The sequence below is a fragment of the Rhinopithecus roxellana genome, chromosome 15, assembly GCF_007565055.1.
Source record: "Rhinopithecus roxellana isolate Shanxi Qingling chromosome 15, ASM756505v1, whole genome shotgun sequence".
Classification (NCBI taxonomy): Eukaryota; Metazoa; Chordata; class Mammalia; order Primates; family Cercopithecidae; genus Rhinopithecus; species Rhinopithecus roxellana.
Window position 1 is genome coordinate 54,214,020 of NC_044563.1, and position 19,023 is coordinate 54,233,042.

At 40.9% G+C, this 19,023-nt stretch overlaps 1 protein-coding gene across 3 annotated transcripts in view; it reads left to right on the plus strand.

The window, feature by feature from the left end:
• Window positions 1-19,023, plus strand: part of INTS4 (integrator complex subunit 4) — a 108,555-nt gene that overhangs the window by 54,858 nt on the left and 34,674 nt on the right. For all 3 annotated transcript variants that reach the window (XM_010365777.2, XM_010365776.2, XM_030918245.1), the window contains 5 exons: window positions 5,837-6,042; window positions 9,751-9,893; window positions 12,120-12,235; window positions 13,102-13,235; window positions 15,167-15,324. In XM_010365777.2, the coding sequence (XP_010364079.1) occupies window positions 5,837-6,042; window positions 9,751-9,893; window positions 12,120-12,235; window positions 13,102-13,235; window positions 15,167-15,324 (757 nt within the window). The remainder of the gene's footprint in view (window positions 1-5,836; window positions 6,043-9,750; window positions 9,894-12,119; window positions 12,236-13,101; window positions 13,236-15,166; window positions 15,325-19,023) is intronic.

Here is a 19,023-nt window from a genome sequence, read left to right on the forward strand (position 1 = left end):
GCCTTGACCTCCTGGGCTCAGATGACCGTCCCACTTCAGCCTCCCGAGTAACTAGGTCCACAGGTGGGCACCACCACACCTGGCTAATTTTTGTATTTTTTGTAGAGACAGGGTTTTGTCATGTTGCCCAGGCCAGGCTTGAAGCCCTGGCCTCAAGCAATCTGGCCGCCTCGGCTTCCCAAAGTTTTAGGATTACAGGTGTAAGCCACCACACCTGGCTGCAAAATTCTTCTACATTAACTGTGGTTTTATAGGCCCTGTGTGAGCTCTAGAGATTGTTTCCTCTCATTGTTTTGAGTGCTTCTTTTCCAGGCCTCAGATGGTCTCTCTCTCACAGATCAGAATTCAGCTGAAGACTTGGGGCAACCGTCTGCAGATCTCCCAAGCTTTCTGTCTCTCCGTGTAGTTCTCTCCTTTCCAGTAATTTGCTCTATGAACTCTCGCCACATTGGACTTCCCAAACTCCCAGCTCAATCTTCTCAACTCAGGGAGAGAAGACCTAGTGCTTGGAGTCTCTCTAAACTTAATTGCTGTAATCATTGAGATCACCTCATTTATTTCCCATCTCTCAGGGACTGCAGTCCTTTATTGCCAGATGCCCAGTGTCTGGAATGCTGTTGTTTCATATATTTTGTCTCTGTCTCATCCTTAGAGGATAAAGCTAGTCCTCCATCTTGTAATAGACTTCCTATAAAGCCCTGTGATTATGTGTTCTCTGTCTCACGTAGATCTCAGAATTTCAGTGATTTGAGATGATTGACTCCAGCCTCTTCATTATCAGCAAGGGTAACAGACCTGGTAAGGTAATGTTGAATGTCCACATTTTACAGTAAATTTGTGCCAGAGACCTGTGCCAGGTCTTAAAAATGCCTATAAAATCATACCTCAGGATAGAACTACTTCTTAGAAGGGCAAGAATATTATTTTTGAAAGACAGTTTTTCATCAGTAGATATAACAATTGGGTTATCCTATCATTTGTTCTAAAATGTTCCATATGTATAGAAAGTAAATAAAGCTACCTCTGCTTTTTGATTCTCTATGAACTTAAAATATGAATTACAATTTAAATAATGTTGGATAATGAGGAAGTCCAGTTATTAAAACCTATTTTACTCTAAAATGAGTAACTGAAACCTATTTTGTTTCTATTAGCGTTTTTGCTTTGTTTAGTTTCTACAACTGAATTTTGTCACTTTTAACATTTATATGATTTACTTACACAATTTCCAGTTTGCCATTAAGATTTTTTAATAATTTTTTTTTTTAATACTTTTAAGTTCTGGGGTACATGTGTGGAATGTGCAGATTTGTTACATAGGTATACACGTGCCATGGTGGTTTGCTGCACCCGTCAGCCCATTGTCTACACTAGGTATTTCTCCTAATGCTATCCCTCCCCCAGCCCCCCACCCCGCAACAGGCACTGGTGTGTGATGCCCCCCCACCTCCCGTGTCCGTGTGTTCTCATTGTTCAACTCCCACTTATGAGTGAGAACATCTGGTGTTTGGTTTTCTGTTCTTGTGTTAGTTTGCTGAGAATAATGGTTTCCAGCTTCATCCATGTCCCTGTAAAGGACATGAACTCATCCTTTTTTATAACTACATAATATTCCATGGTGTATGTGTGCCGCATTTTCTTTATCCAGTCTATCATTGATGGGCCTTTGAGTTGGTTCCAAGTCTGTGCTATTGTGAATAGTGCTGTAATAAAAATACGTGTGCATGTGTTTTTGTAGTAGAATGATTTTATAATCCTTTGGGTATATACCCAGTAATGGGATTGCTGGGTCAAATGGTATTTCTGGTTCTAGATCCTTGAGGAATCGCCACACTGTCTTCCACAATGGCTGAACTAATTTACACTCCCACCAACAGTGTAAAAGCATTCCTGTTTCTCCACATCTTCTCCAGCGTCTGTTGTTTCCTGACTTTTTAACGATCGCCATTCTAACTGGTGTGAGATGGTATCTCATTGTGGTTTTGATTTGCATTTCTCTAATGACCAGTGATGATGAGCTTTTTTTCATATGTTTGTTGGTCACATAAATGTCTTGTTTTGAGAAGTGTCTGTTCATATCCTTCACCCACTTTTTGATGGGGTTAGTTTTTTTTTTTTTTTTTTGTAAATTTGTTTAAGTTCCTTGTAGATTCTGGATATTAGCTCTTTGTTAGATGGATAGATTACAGAAATTTTCTCCCGTTCTGTAGGTTGCCTGTTCACTCTGAAGATGGTTTCTTTTGCTGTGCAGAAGCTCTTTAGTTTAAGTAGATCCCATTTGTCAATTTTGGCTTTGTTGCCATTGCTTTTGGTGTTTTAGTCGTGAAGTCTTTGCTCATGCCTATGTCCTGAATGGTATTGCCTAGGTTTTCTTCTAGGGCTTTTATGGTTTTAGGTCTTATGTTTAAGTCTTTAATCCATCTTGAGTTAGTTTTTGTATAAGGTGTAAGGAAGGGATCTAGTTTCAGCTTTCTGCATATGGCTAGCCAGTTTTCCCAACACTGTTTATTAAATAGGGAATCCTCTCCCCGTTGGTTGTTTTTGTCAGGTTTGTCAAAGATCAGATGGTTGTAGATGTGTGGTGTTATTTCCGAGGCCTCTATTCTGTTCCATTGGTCTGTATATGTGTGTTGGTACCAGTACTATGCTGTTTTGGTTACTGTAGCCTTGTAGTATAGTTTGAAGTCAGGTAGCGTGATGCCTCCAGCTTTGTTTTTTTTGCTTAGAATTGTCTTGGCTATGCAGGCTGTTTTTTGGTTCCATACTAGTATATGTATTTAAGGGATACATGAGATATTTTGATACAGGCATGAAATATGAAATAATCACATCATATAGAATAGGTATCCCATCTCCTCAAGCACTTACCCTTTGTGTTATAAATGTTATTAATATGTAATCAAATTAACTTAAGTTAAAAAACTGAGTATACCATAACCAGGTATCAGGTATGACAGCTTTCTAATTTTATCACATTTATACAATTCTGAGTAAATTTGGGTTTTAGGGGTGCATTGCTGGGAATGAAATGGAGCCTTATTTCACTGGCTGTTCACTCTAGTGTAGTGCCTCACATGCTTCTAGTATTCTAATTTATCCATCTTCTCCCTCCTTTTTGGGACTTTGTGCATGCAGCTTTTCTTCTAGAAAGGTCTTTTTCTTTCTATTGGCTTAGCAGCTCTTTTAGGTATTGTTTTTAGGGATCACGTATTACAGAAAGCCACCTCTGATCCCATTGATTGGGCTGTATTTCTTCATATGCATTTTCTTACATTCCCTGTGCTTTTCCATAGCAACAGTCATCACTCTGTAATGCAATTGACTGTTCTTGTTTGTAAGCCTGGGGGATAGTCTTGCTTTTGTTCATCTTTGTATCTTTAGTACTAAGTACAAAGCTAATAAGTAGCTAAATCTGGACCCAATTGTACATGTGCAGATGCTGAGGATCAATCTTTTTTAAAATGTAGTATAGTAGATTCCTTTTCTCTGCTCTGTACCCATAGGGAGTCTGTGACATATTATTTATTTATTTTTAATTAACTGTTTTTTATAGAGATGGGGTCTCACTATGTTGCCCAGGCTGGTGTCAAACTCCTGGGCTTAAGTGATCCTCCCGCCTTGGCCTCTCAAAGTTCTGGGATTACAGGTGTGACATGCCTGGTCAACATATTTTCAACATTCCAAAAAGTTCAGTGGAAAATGTCAGTTTACCTGCTTATAGTCTGGCTGTTCAGGCAAAGTAAAATACCACATTTCTTTGCTTCTGCTTGGAATTGTATCAGCTGAGGTCACACTGATTATCTCTTTCTGGTCAGAAGTTCCTTCCTGATTGCCTTGGTGGACTTGCAAAGGTTACATATGAGTCAGTGTGGTGTAATGGATAAAATTCTAGGAGGAAGATCCACTTAATATACTTGGGTTTATCTCTAGCTTGCCTTATAATTAGCAATTTCATGTTTAAATTATATTATTGTGAAGTGAAGAAAATTGTTCTCTTTTGATGAAAAGGAGGAATTCATAACTACCAAGAAAAACCTGAATCATCTGTCTTTAATGTAGTAACTCTACTCTTAACATGTCTATAAAACCTTTCTTTACACAAAGAGGAAATTGTGTTTGTGAGTTTTAACCACAAGTTTAGGTACTTTTTGTTTTGTTTTGAAATAGTCCATTTTGTTACAGAAGCATATGGGAATCACTAGGAAAAAACAACCATGTATAGAAGTCTTGCGAGCATTTTCTGTGTCTTACTCATTTCTCATCTTTGTATCCTAGCCCTTAGTACCTCACCTAGCATATAGTACGTGTGCAGGCCCACTTATTAGTGAATGAAGAAAGGGTTTCCTCGGATCAGTGGCTTTATTGCTTACATGTTCTGAGCATACCAAGGGGTCGAAAACATGTCCCTGTTTTAAGGGTGCTTACAGAACCCAAATCTACACCGTAAGTGATACTTATTGAGCTCTTAAAATATGCCAGGCAGAGCCCCTATGTGCTTTACCTGTATTATCTCATTTAGTCCTAACAACTCTGTAAGGAAATGAGTATTATCTCCATTTACCAGGTGAGAAATTTGAGGTGCCAGGAAGTTACTTATTTAAGATCACCCTCCAACTTAGTGGAGGGATCATTTACTACAGTTTGCTCTGAGACCTCTATCATTCCAAGCATGTATCCTTAACCACTATATGATTTTAACCTGCAGTCAACAGACCTGGGTATTAGTCCTATTTCTACCCTCATTTGCTTTGAGGCAAGTTAATCCACGTTGCTGAATCTTACCTCTAAAATTGGAACAATGATATTTAGTCTACTTTAATCTTAATAATAATGATAACATGATTTGCTAACCAACTTTTTAAAAAGTACTGTGGTTGGAATACTGAGATAAGTAAGACAGTTTAATTTTCAAGAAGTTAATATAGACAGACATGCGACTTCACACATATGTGGAGTCAGATTTAAGCCATAGTCCTTGTGATACTAAATTCCATGTTCTTAGATCAATGTTAAGGTGGGTGGTATGTGAAACTGTGGGCACAGAGATCTCCCAGGGAGAGTTTATAGAATGAGAAGAGTAGAGAATAGAAGACAGCCTGAAGGAGAAGGAATCCATCTTGGACTTTTCCCGTGGCTCTTAATTTGATATGAGTTACTTTATATGTATATAAAATATAGGCCTTCAGTGTGTTGCTCAGGCCAGCCTTGAACTCCTGGGCTCAAATGATCCTCCCACCTCAGCCTCCTGAGTAGCTGGGACTTTGGTGTATGGCACTGCACCTGGCTGATGTGCAGTTTTTGTTTTTTGTTTTTTGGGTGTTTTTTTTTGTTTTTTGTTTTTTTTTGTTGTTGTTGTTGTTGAGACAGGGGCCCACTCTGTCACCCAGGATGGAGTGTAGTGGCATGATCATGGTTCACTACAGCCTCAAACTCCTGGGCACAAGTGATCTTCCTGCTTCAGCCTCCCAAGTAGATGGGACTATAGGCGTGTGCCACCACACTTGGCTAATTTGTTTTTTTGTGTTTTGTTTTGAGATAGGGTCTCGTTCTGTCACCTAGGCTGGAGTGCAGTGGCACAACCTTGGCTTACTGTAATTTCTGCCTCCCAGGCTCTAGTGATCCTCCCACCTCAGCCTCCCAAGTAGCTAAGACAACAGGTACATACTACCACACGCAGCTAATTTTTAAATTGTTTTTGGTAGAAACAGAGTTTTACCGTGTTTCCTAGGTGGGCTCAAGTGATCTGCCTACCTCGGCCTCCCAAAGTGTTGGGATTACAGGCGTGAGCCACTGTCCCCAGCCTGATGTGCAATTTTGTTTTTTCTCTTTTTTCTAGAGGTTCGTATTGCTGCTGTGGAGGCCCTCTGCATGTTGGCCCAGTCTTCACCCTCTTTTGCTGAGAAGTGCCTTGATTTCCTAGTTGACATGTTCAACGATGAAATTGAGGAAGTACGTCTGCAGTCCATACATACCATGAGAAAAATCTCTAACAACATCACTCTCCGAGAAGATCAGCTTGACACTGTCCTGGCTGTGCTAGAGGTGAGTGTTTCTAGTTTGTTACTCATTAATTCATCCCTCAGCCCCACTGTTAAAATCAGGTATTGTGCTAGGCATTGGTGACAGAACAGTATATCAGGCAGCACAGTTCTGTTTTCTCACCATACCCCACCCCCCAAAAATGGAAGGAATTGACTATGAAACAGGAAATTTGAATAAGCTTGGTCTTTCTGTGATCAAGAAAGGATAGGATGCCTAGAGAATACAGTGTCTAACCTGAATTGGCTGAGGTGAGGTTGGGAAGAAGGAGGAAGTACTGTAGTGGACATTTGAAGGAGGAGTAGGACTTAACTGGGCTTTTTCTTTTCCTTCTTCTTTTGAGACAGGATCTCACTCTGTCACTCAAGCTGAAGTGCATCTTTTTTAAAGGAGAAGTGACACTGGTGGTAGGATGAAAGGGTACCAGACAGAGGGAGCAATGTCTTTTTTTTTTTGTGAGATGGAGTCTCACTCTGTCACCCAGGCTGGAGTGCAGTGGCGCGATCTCGGCTCACTGTAAGCTCCGTCTCCCGGGTTCACGCCATTCTCCTGCCTCAGCCTCCCGAGTAGCTGGGACTACAGGCACCCGCCACCTCGCCCGGCTAATTTTTTGTATTTTTCGTAGAGACAGGGTCTCACTGTGTTAACCAGGATGGTCTCAGTCTCCCGACCTCATGATCCGCCTGCCTCAGCCTCGCAAAGTACTGGGATTACAGGCGTGAGCCACTGTGCCCGGCTCAGAGGGAGCAATGTCTAAAGATACAGAGATAAGCTAGAATACGATATATTCAAGGAACTAAAAAGTTTATTATATAATGATAGCGTAGAGTTGAAGAGATGGGAGAGTGGAAGAAGTGGCTATAGATAAGGGAGGGGCTAAATAATGAAGAGTTCTTTTCAACCTTTAAGTTGATTTTATTCTTGTAGTGAATCATAGGCTGTTATAGCAGCAAGTGCTCTTAGGGATTGATTAATTCTACCCTGGGAATTTTGTGGAGAAAATAAATTGTCTGAGTTAGTGGCTGAACCAGAATGTAAACACAGAGTTGCTCCCCAGGCCATACAGCTCTAGGTGGTTCTTGGATTATTTTTCTAAAATGTCTGGATTTTAATTGCAACTACTGAAGTTCTTCAGAGTATTCATAAATGGGGTTTGGCTTCTGGTTTCCTTTTTTGGGGAAGATGGGGTTCAGATATGAAAGGGATAGTAATTAGGTGCTTAGTTTTTAGAACACTTGTAACAGATTTCTACTCCTTACTTGAAAAAATAGCTGGTGCTTTGGTTTTGAAGGTTCCTACCATTCTCTCAACTGCTTAGCACTTCTACTAAGATTTTTCCTGAATTATAAATCTTTATAATTTTTTCATGTATCTTTTCCTAAAAATAAGTTTACATTCTATGTGTGGTTCTTCATGGGTGGCCTCATACATAGTCTAGCCACTCCTTTCCTTTTTAGCTTTCTTTTCCACCATTCCTCACCTTGAACTTTATGCTGAAGTCACTTTCCTACACATATTGCTTTTCCTCACAATTTTACCTTCAATGTAATTTTCCCCCTCTGTTTGCAAAACTGCCACTTCAACCTAGGAGATGTCCACTTATTCCCACAGCCTATATTAGGTAACATATCCAGGAAGCCTTCCCTAACTGTTACTCCCAGCCCTGGATGGGCTAAATGCCACCTCTTTATTCCCATAGTACCCTGTGTATACTGCTCTAGCATTTTTCAGTAATTCTGTATTTCATAAGACTGTGAGCTTCTCAAGGTGTCTTGATTTTTCTTTTCTTTTCTTTTTTTTGAGGCCGAGTCTCGCTCTGTCGCCCAGGCTGGAGTGCAGTGGTGCGATCTTGGCTTACTGCAACCTTCACCTCCTGGGTTCAAGCAATTCTTCAGTCTTCCGAGTAGCTGGGATTACAGGCATGCACCACAACACTAATTTTTGTATTTTTTTTAGTAGAGATGGCATTTCACCATATTGGCCGGGCTGGTCTTGGACTCCTGACCTCAAGTGATCCACCCACCTTGGCCTCCCAAAGTGCTGGGGTTACGGTATGAGCCACCGTGCCCGGCCGACTCTTCATTTTTTTATTACCAATGTCTTGCAGCAGTGTCTGGCACAATTAGGTGCTCGGTAAATGTTTGCTGAATAGCTGAGCTATGTTCCAAGCTATGTTTTGATGTACAGAATTGTTCACAGGTATGCTTATTTATAAGTACTTATGTATATAACTCATAAAGAATCCTTGCCTTTTAATTCTTTTCAGGAGTTCAGACCCATATAAACTTACAGTAGACTATTCTTCCACCCTGCTATGCCCTGCTCCCTTATATTTTCTGTGTCACTGTGCTTCATTGCTTTGAGCCTTACCTTGCTGACCCTTTCAGCTGGAATTCACTTTCTTTTTTGTTTCCTGCTATGCCAAGATCCTACCCTGCCTAGAAAAATTCACTTCTTTGTTCAACAAGCACTGTCTGTGTATTAGAAATATAGGGGTATCAAAACAGATAGGCTTCTTGCTGTCATAAAACTTATATTCTAAAGAGAGGTGGAGTAAACAAACAAAATGATTTCAGATGGTGATAAATGTTATGCAGAAGATAAACAGTATGATGGAGGAATGGGGAATTTCACTGTAATTTGAGTGGTTAGTAAAGACTTTCCAAGATGATTTTCAAGTTGAGTCTTGAATGATAAACAGAAGCTAGCTACGTGAAGACTGGGAGAATAACTTCAGGTAGAGGCAACAGCTAGTGGGAAGGCTCTAAAACACAAGTGATCTTTGTTGTGTTTGCAGAATAGAGAGAAAGCCAGTAGGAGTGAGCCGCAGTGAGAAAGTAGAAATGTGGCATGAGATGAAGTCTGAGAAGGGATTAAGGACAAGTAGAAAGCCTTGTAGGCCATTTTAAGATGTCTGGATTTTATTCTAACATTATGGAAAACTGTTGCAGAATTTTATGAATAGGAGTGACGTTTCAATTTGCCTCTCTTTTAATATTTCTCATTCTCGAAGTCTTCTTGAAATTCACATCAGATAGATTGACTCTTTCCCTCACTCCTCCATTTAACACATACAGGTATACCTCTCTTTATTGGGCTTTGCAGATATTGTGTTTTTTTAATAAATTGAGAGATTGCAGCAACCATGCATTGAGTAAGTCTGTTGGTGCCATTTTTCCAATAGCGTGTGCTCACTTTATGTCTGTGTCACATTTTGGTAATTCTTGCAATGTTTCAAACTTTTTCATTATTACATCTGTTACGGTGATCTGTGATCAGTGATCTTTGATGTTACTGTTGTAATTGTTTTGGGATGCCACAAACTGTGCCTGTATGAGATGGCAAACTTAATAAGTGTGTGTGTTCTGAGTGTTCTGCTAACTGGCCATTCCCAGCCTCTCTCTTAGCCTTTCTTCTTAGCCTGTCCTTTTTCCTAGTTGCAAAAAGGCTCTTGTACCTTCAGCATCATGACTGAGTTCCAGACAGGATGGAAAGGAAGGTTAAAGAACAAAGGGGACAAAGCTACTGCCTCTGGTCCTTTATTTATCAATAAAATGAAGCTGTTTCAGGAATTTCAGCCAAAAAACTTCCACATACTTTGTTACATGGCCACCCTAGATGGGAAGGTGGCTAGGGAGAAGGGCATGGTAGATAGAGGCTGAGTCTGCTAACCAACAGTAACTACTATTATTATTACTTTTTTTTTTTAAGGATTCATCCAGAGATATTCGAGAGGCTCTTCATGAACTCTTATGCTGTACTAATGTTTCAACCAAAGAAGGGATTCATCTTGCATTGGTGGAGCTGCTGAAAAATTTAACCAAGTACCCTACTGATAGGGACTCCATATGGAAGTAATGACTTTTTTGCCCATTTACTCACTGAGTCTCATAATGTGGTAAATGTACAATGCTGACATTGTTCCATCCTTATAGATTGAGGATAGTATGGCCTTGAGTTTTGCCTTTACTTTAGAAACCTGATTCAACTTAACCAAACTCTCAGGAATCTGATTCCTAAGCTGAGTATCACATTTTAGATTACTTACTAATTTGTCCATCTATCCACCTAGCAAATATTATGTGCCTGCTGTGTGCTGACTACACACCAACCATTGTGGTAGCTGTTAGAAGTACAGAAATGAATTAGATTTCCTCTTTCTCCTATATAGTGTTTTGTTTTGTTACGTTTTTTTGAGACAGAGTCTCGCTCTGTCGCCCTGACTAGAGTGCAGTGGCATGATTGCAGCCACTGCAACTTCTGCCTCCTGGGTTCAAGCCATTCTCCTGCCTCAACCTCTCGAGTAACTGGGATTATAGGTGCCCACCACCACACCCAGCTAATTTTTGTATTTTTTTTTTAGTAGAGATGGGGTTTTACCATGTTGGTTAGGCTGTTCTTGAACTCCTGACCTCAAATGATCCGCCCACCTTGGCCTCCCAAAGTGCTGGGATTACAGGTGTGAGTTACCACACCCAGCCTTTCCTGTATAGTGTTAATCACTCCTATGTCTACTTTGCATTTTTGTAAAGAATCAGATCCATCATCATAGAGATTAGAGGCAGGGCAGGAGGCAGGGCTGGCACTTGACCTACAGATGGGAAATCACAATCATTTTGTCCCTTGATTATCTCTAGTTTTACTGACTACCATCAAGTTATTAACACTGTTTATGAACCTTTGTTTGAAGAATGACTTCCATACATGTAATTAATATAAAATGTGTGTTCCACATGTTTAAATAAGTTTATATGATAAGACCAGTTCAACTGTGTTTAGTTTATCTTTAAAAATTTTGTTACTAAAAGTAGAAAAACCGTGGGGTGAATCAGCTACTTAGGAAATACATTAAAACTGATGAACATGGTGAAACCCTGTCTCTACTAAAAATACAAAAATTAGCTGGGTGTGGTGACAGGCACCTGTTGTCTCAGAGGCCGGAGAATCGCTTGAATCCAGGAGATGGAGGTTACAGTGAGCCAAGATAGTGCCATTGCATCCTAGCCTGGGCACCTCAAAAAAAAAGAAAGAAAGAAAGTATATTAAAACTGAAAATACCAGGGGAATCTTACTCTTGGTAACATTTTTGGTATCTGGTTTTCTGTTTTGCCATTCCTTTGTATAGTCCCATTCAGCTCAATTTGACATATATTTATTGAGTGTCTTCAAGGAACTCTCAGTCATTTAGGGTGTGGGATTGCAGTGGGGATAAACACCTATATAAGTAACTGGAGTTCTGTGGAGACCTAGAATGAATACAGAAGGAATGCTAGAACATTCTTCTAGCATTAAAATAAGATTTGTGGTTATTTGGTCCACTTAGAATATTTACATAAGGCTGTCTTTATTGGGTGATTGTGGACAAAGAACTCCTCAACCACATAGTGCTCCAAAATATTTTGAAGTCACCTATCCTAATTTTTTTTCTTGATCTCTTGACCTCATGATCCACCCACCTTGGCCTCCCAAAGTGCTGGGATTACAAGCGTGAGCCACCACGCCCGCCGACTTTCTTCTCATAGTTGTAAGATGGCTGCCTCATAAGATAGTATGTCAAGACAGAAAGGAACGGTCATTCCCTTTCATTCATTGCTCTTTTGATTTGCAGAAACATCCCTGAGAAGCTCCCCAGCCAACCCAGCCAGCATACTCTCGTGCTCCATTGACTAGAACTGGTTTACTTGCCTGCCAGCAAACCAGTCACTGGAAAATGGGAATGGGATTGCCGAGATGGGTCTAGACCAATAGTGGTTCAGCTCTTGGGCTGGACCTGCCTTTTCCAAGCACATTGCTGCCTGCCTGATACCTGAGTAAAATCCGGCACCTCTCAGGAAGAAAGATGGGGGAAATGGCTACTGGTTAAATAACCATTTCTTTTATCTTTATAATAACCAATTTTTTTAGATGAAATAACCGAGTTCCAGAATAATTGGGTGACATATCTGAAGTCATAGAGTTAGCAAAAGTATATGATCGAGAATTTCCAATCCAGTTCAGGTTTTCTGATTCCAGTTCCTAGTACTTTTCAAAGGGCTAACTTGACTAATTTGTTGATGTGCATTCTTATTTGTTTGTTTCAGGTGCTTGAAGTTTCTGGGAAGTCGGCATCCAACCCTGGTGCTTCCCTTGGTGCCAGAGCTTCTGAGCACCCACCCATTTTTTGACACGGCTGAACCAGACATGGATGATCCAGCTTGTATCCTCCGTGCTTAGGATGGGCCCTCATGTGTTGGCAGACAGCTTTGGCATCTCCTTCAGCAGTGTAGCTAGGGTGATCTGAGTTTTCTTTCCTTTTATTTATTTTTTGGAGACAGAGTCTCATTCTGTCACCCAGACTGGAGTGCAGTGGCCTGATCTCGGCTCACTGAAACCTCTGCCTCTCGGGTTCAAGCAATTCTCCTGCCTCAGCCTCCTGAGTAGCTGGGATTGTAGGCGCCCACGACCACACCCGGCTCACTTTTGTATTTTTAGTAGAGACGGGGTATCACCATGTTGGCAAGGCTGGTCTCAAATTCCTAAGCTGTTGCTTGGGCTGGAGTGCAGTGGCACCACCCCAGCTCACTGCAACCTCCACCTCCTGGGTTCAAATGATTCTTCTGCCTCAGCCTCCCAAGTAGCTGGGATTACAGGCGCCTGCCACTACGCCCGGCAAATTTTTGTATTTTTAGTAGAGACAGGATTTCACCATGTTGCCCAGGCTGGTCTCAAACTCCTGACCTCAAGTGATCCACCCGCCTCAGCCTCCCAAAGTGTTGGGATTACAAGCGTGAGCCACCACATCTGTCCAGTATGTAATTTGATAGGCAATATAGTTACCTACTTTACAGGCAAAATCATTTCCCTTTTTTTGTATTCTTGGCAGCATCTGGCATTTTAAAAAACCTTTGGTAATTGGGGGTGTGGGTGGAGTAGGGGAATGTATTTTCTTGTTTGTATTTGCATTTCTTTGATTATTAGAAAATCATAGTCTCTTGATGGAGATTTTGGAGGTGGAAAGTGAGAGTGCCAGATTCTGGCCAACCTTTTATACTTGCAAGTTTACTTAACCCACTGATCTATCAGATATTGCAGTTTTGGTCCTTATTTTCAATGCTGCTAAAACCTGTCCAACAATGCCAGCATTGTTCTCAGATCACACCTTCAGGCACTATGCCTACCTCCGAGACAGTCTTTCTCATCTTGTTCCTGCCTTAAGGGTATGTTGAAAACATCTGTTGTCCTTGTTTTTATTTTGCATGGGGTAGGGGTTTTTTTGTTCATGTTTTCCTTTGAGATGAGGGTCTTGTTATGTTGCCCAGGCTGGTCTCAAACTCCTGGGCTTAAGCCATCCTCTTGGCTCAGCCTCCCAAGTCACTGGGATTACAGGTGCGCACCACAGTGTGCAGCTTGTTTTTGGCTTTTTATTTTTCGTGCTTTGTAGTTATTAAATAGTAGAGAGCAGTCCATATATTCTCCGAAAACTTGCTCGTTCATTGTCTTTCTCTCTTGGGCTCTTTGCCGTTGTTTTATACTTTTGCAGGTATGAGTTGATGCAAATAGAAAGATTAGACGAGTACCTGGGCCACAGCATTCACTAAGGGTTTGCTGCTATTATTATGATCCATTTCTAAATTTTCTTCTATATATCTCTAGGTTTTAAAAATAGTAACGGTTTTATTTTTAAGAAATAAGCACTTGTGGAGAATCATGGCTTTATGTAATTGTTAAAATATAACAATTTAAATTCTTGATCTAAAATATAATCTATTGCTCCAGATTCCTTTCTTCTTGCCTAGTATCAATAACGCAGGGACACCAAAAAAAAAATGAATCATCTTAAAAGGTAAAGGATACAAAAGCAAAAGTATAAAACAATGGCAAAGAGCCCAAGAGAGAAAGACAATGAAGTAATATGTGTTTATTTATAGGAACATATATATATATATATATATATATATATATATATATATGGTTAGAAAACAAACTTGATAGAAGATACAAAATGAGGCCAAGCGCAGTGGCTCATGCCTGTAATCCAAGCACTTTGGGAGGCCGAGGAGGGTGGATCATCTGAGGTCAGGGGTTCATGACCAGCCTGGCCAACATGGTGAAACCTCATCTCTACTAAAAATACAAAAATTAGCTGGGCATTGTGGTGGGCACCTATAGTCCTAGCTGCTCGTGAGGCTGTGGCAGGAGAATTGCTTGAACCCAGGAGGCAGAGGTTGCAGTGAACCAAGATCGCACCACTGCACTCCAGCCTGGGTGACAGAATAAGACTCCATCTCAAAAAAAAAGCCAAAAAACAAAAAACAAGTAGATACAAAATGAAAAGTGAAATACTCTTTGCTGTCTCCTTCCCATCCATCTTAAAAGGAAACCTCTTTTAACAGTAAGAATAAGTATATCTGAAGGGCCAAAAAAAAAATTTTTTTTCTCATGAAAAAATTATATGCTATGTAACTTATTTGGGAATAAATCATTACTCTTCTGTCAAGTGAAAGAGAAGATAGTGTTTTAAAGATAAATGTGGCTGGGCGCAGTAGCTCACGCCTGTAATCCCAGCACTTTGGGAGGCTGAGGCAGGTGGATCACCTGAGGTCGGGAGTTTGAGACCAGCCTGACCAACATGGAGAAACCCTGTCTCTACTAAAAATACAAAATTAGCTGGATGTGGTGGCGGGCACCTCTAATCCCAGCTACTCAGGAGGCTGAGGCAGGAGAATCACTTGAACCTGGGAGGTGGAGGTTACAGTGAGCCAAGATCCTACCATTGCACTCTGGGCAACAAGAGCGAAACTCTGTCTAAAAAAAAAAAAAAATGTAACAACAGTTTAATTTTTAGTCTCCTTCCTATGGTTGGCCCATTCATTTCAGTTAGCAATAGAAAATACTATACTTTTCTGTTCTTCTCCTGGCAGCTGTGGCTGTATTGGGTGGACCATGTTTGCATTTTGTCTCTTTCTCTTTAACTCCCGATGTTGCTGAGGAAGGGGAGAAAGGTTATTTATAGACTCTCCTAGCCTTTTTTCCCCTTTGTTTTGTTTAGCTCACATTTTTAATGTGCTTTTATGTGTTTGTGTGTGTGTGTTACCAAAAGTTGAGCCACCAAACTTAATGGCTGTATAATCCCACTGGGTTTGCTTAGTTACCAGGTAGAAAACTAGTGTCATCAGCTGTTTCTCCCAGCATCATATCTCAAGAGGATCCTTCCCAGCAGTTTCTGCAGCAGAGCCTTGAAAGAGTGTATAGTCTTCAGCACCTGGACCCTCAGGGAGCCCAGGAGCTACTGGAATTCACCATCAGGTAAGGGTAATCATCCCTTCATCTGACAGAGTTAGTGCTGTTACACTCAGCTTGACTGTTCTGAATTCTAGTGTTGGTTACTAGGCTTGATATTCTGACTCTATTGGTCTACATTCACACACAGTTTTATGGTCTGTTTATATTTGGATTAGATTGTGGTGTGAACATTTTTTAAAAGAGCTCTTTATAGTTCATGACTCGATTGATGATTAGTACACAACAGAAATAGTTACAAAGAACCTATTTTTAGTTTTTTAATTTTATATATTAGGATGAGTGACTGAAATGCAAAGTAACAGTGGCTAAAACAGGAGCAAAGTTTAATTCTTTCTCATAGGCAGGACAGGGCTGAGATGACCATCAGGGATCTAGGCTTGCTCATGCTTTTTTTTTTTTTTTTTTTCCAGACAGGGTCTTGCCCTGTCACCCAGGGTGGAGTGCAGTGGCATAATATCAGGTCACTGCAACTGCAGCCTCCTGGGCTCAAGTGATTGTCCCACTTCAGCCTCCCAAGTAACTGGGACCACAGGCATATGCCACTATGCCTGGCTAATTTTTTTTGGCATTTTTTATTTTGTAGAGTTGAGGTTTCACCATGGTGGCCAGGCAGGTCTCAAACTCCTTAGCTCAAGCGATCCTCCCGCCTCGACCTCCCAAAGTGCTTTAATTACAGGCATGAATCACTGTGTCTGGCCTAGGCTCATTGTTTCTTGTGTCTCCATCTTGTGCATCAAGCAGCCTCTGCTTAACAATCCAGAATCTAACTGTCCCCCCTGTATTCCATCCTGTGGGGAAAAGGAAACGGGAAGAGAAAGGTATCATCTCCACCCTGCAGGTTTTTTTAAAGACATTTCCCAAAAGTTGTACACTCTAATTTTACTTGCATTCCATTGACTAGAACTTAAGTCACATGGCCATCTCTCACTTCAAGAAACGAGGACATACCATCTTTATTCTGGGTGACTAATGCCTGGTTTACATGCGATGACTCTAATAGGAAGAATGGAAGAAAGATACTGGGGAACAACCAAGAGGCTCTGCCAGACCTTCTCAAAATGGCCTGAATGTTATGAAAAGAAGTTAAACTCATTTGCTTTTAGCAAAAGCAGTATTGTTTGCTCTTAAAAGATAAAAAAAAAAAAAAAATTATATCTTTTAAGAGCAAACAATACTGCTTTTGCTAAAGGCAAATGAGTTTAAATTCTTTATTGTTTGCTCTTAAAAGATAGAAAAATATTATATCGGCCAGGTGCAGTGGCTCATGCCTGTAATCCCAGCACTTTGGGAGACCGAGGCGGGAGGATCACTTGAGGCCAGGAGTTCAAGACCAGCCCCGTTGAATGAAACCCCATCTCTACTAAAAATACAAAAATTAGTCAGGTGTGGTGGCACGCGCCTGTAATCCCAGCTACTTGGGAGATTGAGGCACAAGAATCGCTTGAACTCGGGAGGCGGAGGTTGCAGTGAGCCAAGGTCACACCACTGCACTCCAGCCTGGGCAACAGAGTGAGACTCCATCTCAAAAGAAAAAAAAAAAAAGAAAAATATTATATCATTTGTATCTTGGTTGAGATCTCTCTTGATCTGCCCCAAAGAGTATTTGGTATCAGCCACATTCAGTTAATAATTTTTAGTGGATGATTTCATTCCATACACTAAGAAACAAACTCTGTGCTAGATACAGATCAGCTAGATAGGATTCTGCCCTTAGAGAGCCCATGTAGACAAGATGAATATAGACAAAGACTTATGATGGTGGATAACAGCACTTTGTACTTTATTCATACATTCCTGTCCATTATTGCATCTTAATATGTTATAAAGCAGGCCAACTGAACCATCCTCCAAGTTATGTTTTCCCATTGTGTTAGGTCATTCATTGACTTAGTAGCATTAACTATTTGTTTATTCTAATAAGCCAGTTGCTGAGGGTAGAGAGAAATAAGAAATGACATTTGTTCTTAAGGTACTCACTGTTTATTACAGGACCCAGAAATCATCAATTTGATAAATGATACAGTGAAGAGAAGCATAGATGCTGTGGAAAAACAGATGAAAGTCCCCGACCCATCACAGTAGTGGTGGTGAAGGATGCTTTACAAAGGAGAAGATCCTTTAGCTAGTATGAAATGATAACTGAGCATGTCAGTTTTGTAGTCCATGTGCAGAAGAGAATTCCAACTTCAGTGGACATTAGAAGATCTGGGAGACCTGAGGGAGAACAGCCCCCTAGAACTGCAGTGGTTTAGTGTAGTGATTGAGTGAATGGAGCTTTGAAGGCAGACTCATTTTGGTTAACGTCTGAGCTAATACAGTCATGCACTGAATAACAATGTTGTGGTGGTCCCATGATTATATTTTTACTGTACCTTTTTTATGTTTAAATATACAAATATTTACCATATTTACCAGTGTTTACCATTGTAACCAGTGTTACAGTTGCCTACAGTATTTAGTACAGTAATGTGCTGTAGAGATTTGAAGCCTAGGAGCAACAGACTATACCATATAGCCTAGGTGTGTAGTAGGTTATACCATTTAGATTTGTATAATATACTCTATGATGTTTGTGTGACAAAATCACATAACAGTGTATATCTCAGAATATATCTCCATCGTTAAGCAACACATGACTTGTAGTTGTTTGATCTTAGTCGTAAGCTTATTGCTCAGGGTTCATGTGCAGAAAACAAAATAGGCTTTTAACTAAGCAGAAAGAAATTTATTACAGAATGTTACATGGCTCACAGAGTTGTTGGAAAGGCTAAAGAAACAGACTAGTGGAATATCTGGGAATGATTTCCAGAGCCACACAATGAGTGGACCACCGAGGAGGCTGACGTTCCTGCTATGATCAGGAAGCTGTCTATTGAGTCAGGATGCTGCCAATAAAGCTACTGGCTCCAGAACCATGTCTTGCATTCTGCCTTTCTCCCCACTTAACATTGTTCCCCATGCAAAATCCATGCGAATGTGTTTGATTGACTGATAATAAATCATGTCTGGAACCTAGCTCAAGGGAATCTGAGAAATGCAGTTTTTAACTTTGCAGCTTATGTAGTTTTGGAAGATACAGTAGATGAAGATAGGAATACCACGTGTGAGTGAGCCAAATCCAGTGTATGCCATAAGTACCAACTGCTGTTAACTCCAGTTTACTCACCTGGGGGACCTGATGACTTGCTGGGTACAGGGGTGGGAGTGAGGAACTGAGAGAGATAAATGGGTGGTTTGATACTCTAGTAATCCAATAAAAAGTTGAGGGTGTCCTGGGCTCCCCTGGGAGTGCCATAGGCTTGGGCTGGACAGGCTGTGGGGAGAATGCTGGGTAGGTGGGTGCAGCTGTAGCCACAGGAAAGCCAGAGTGTGCAGCATGTGTCCAGTGTGAGCCTCCTGAGCTTCCACCTGGGTCACATAGTCTTTGTGCCCCTGGGAAGCCTCTAGAAGCCAACACAGAGGCCCATAGCACCTCTCATGCCCTGGAGGGTCTCACCAGCTACTCCAGTGATGGGACCCCAGTAGCTCTGGGACCCACGCAGGGATGATTCACAAAGTCCCTACCAAGCACAGGCCTTCACAGTTCAACAAAAAAATCCTACTGTTGACTTGATTTTCAAAAATCATCGGAGGAGATCACACTAGAAATGATAGACACTGCAAGAAACAAAGCTTGAGTGAAAGCTTGTTACCGTAATGAAT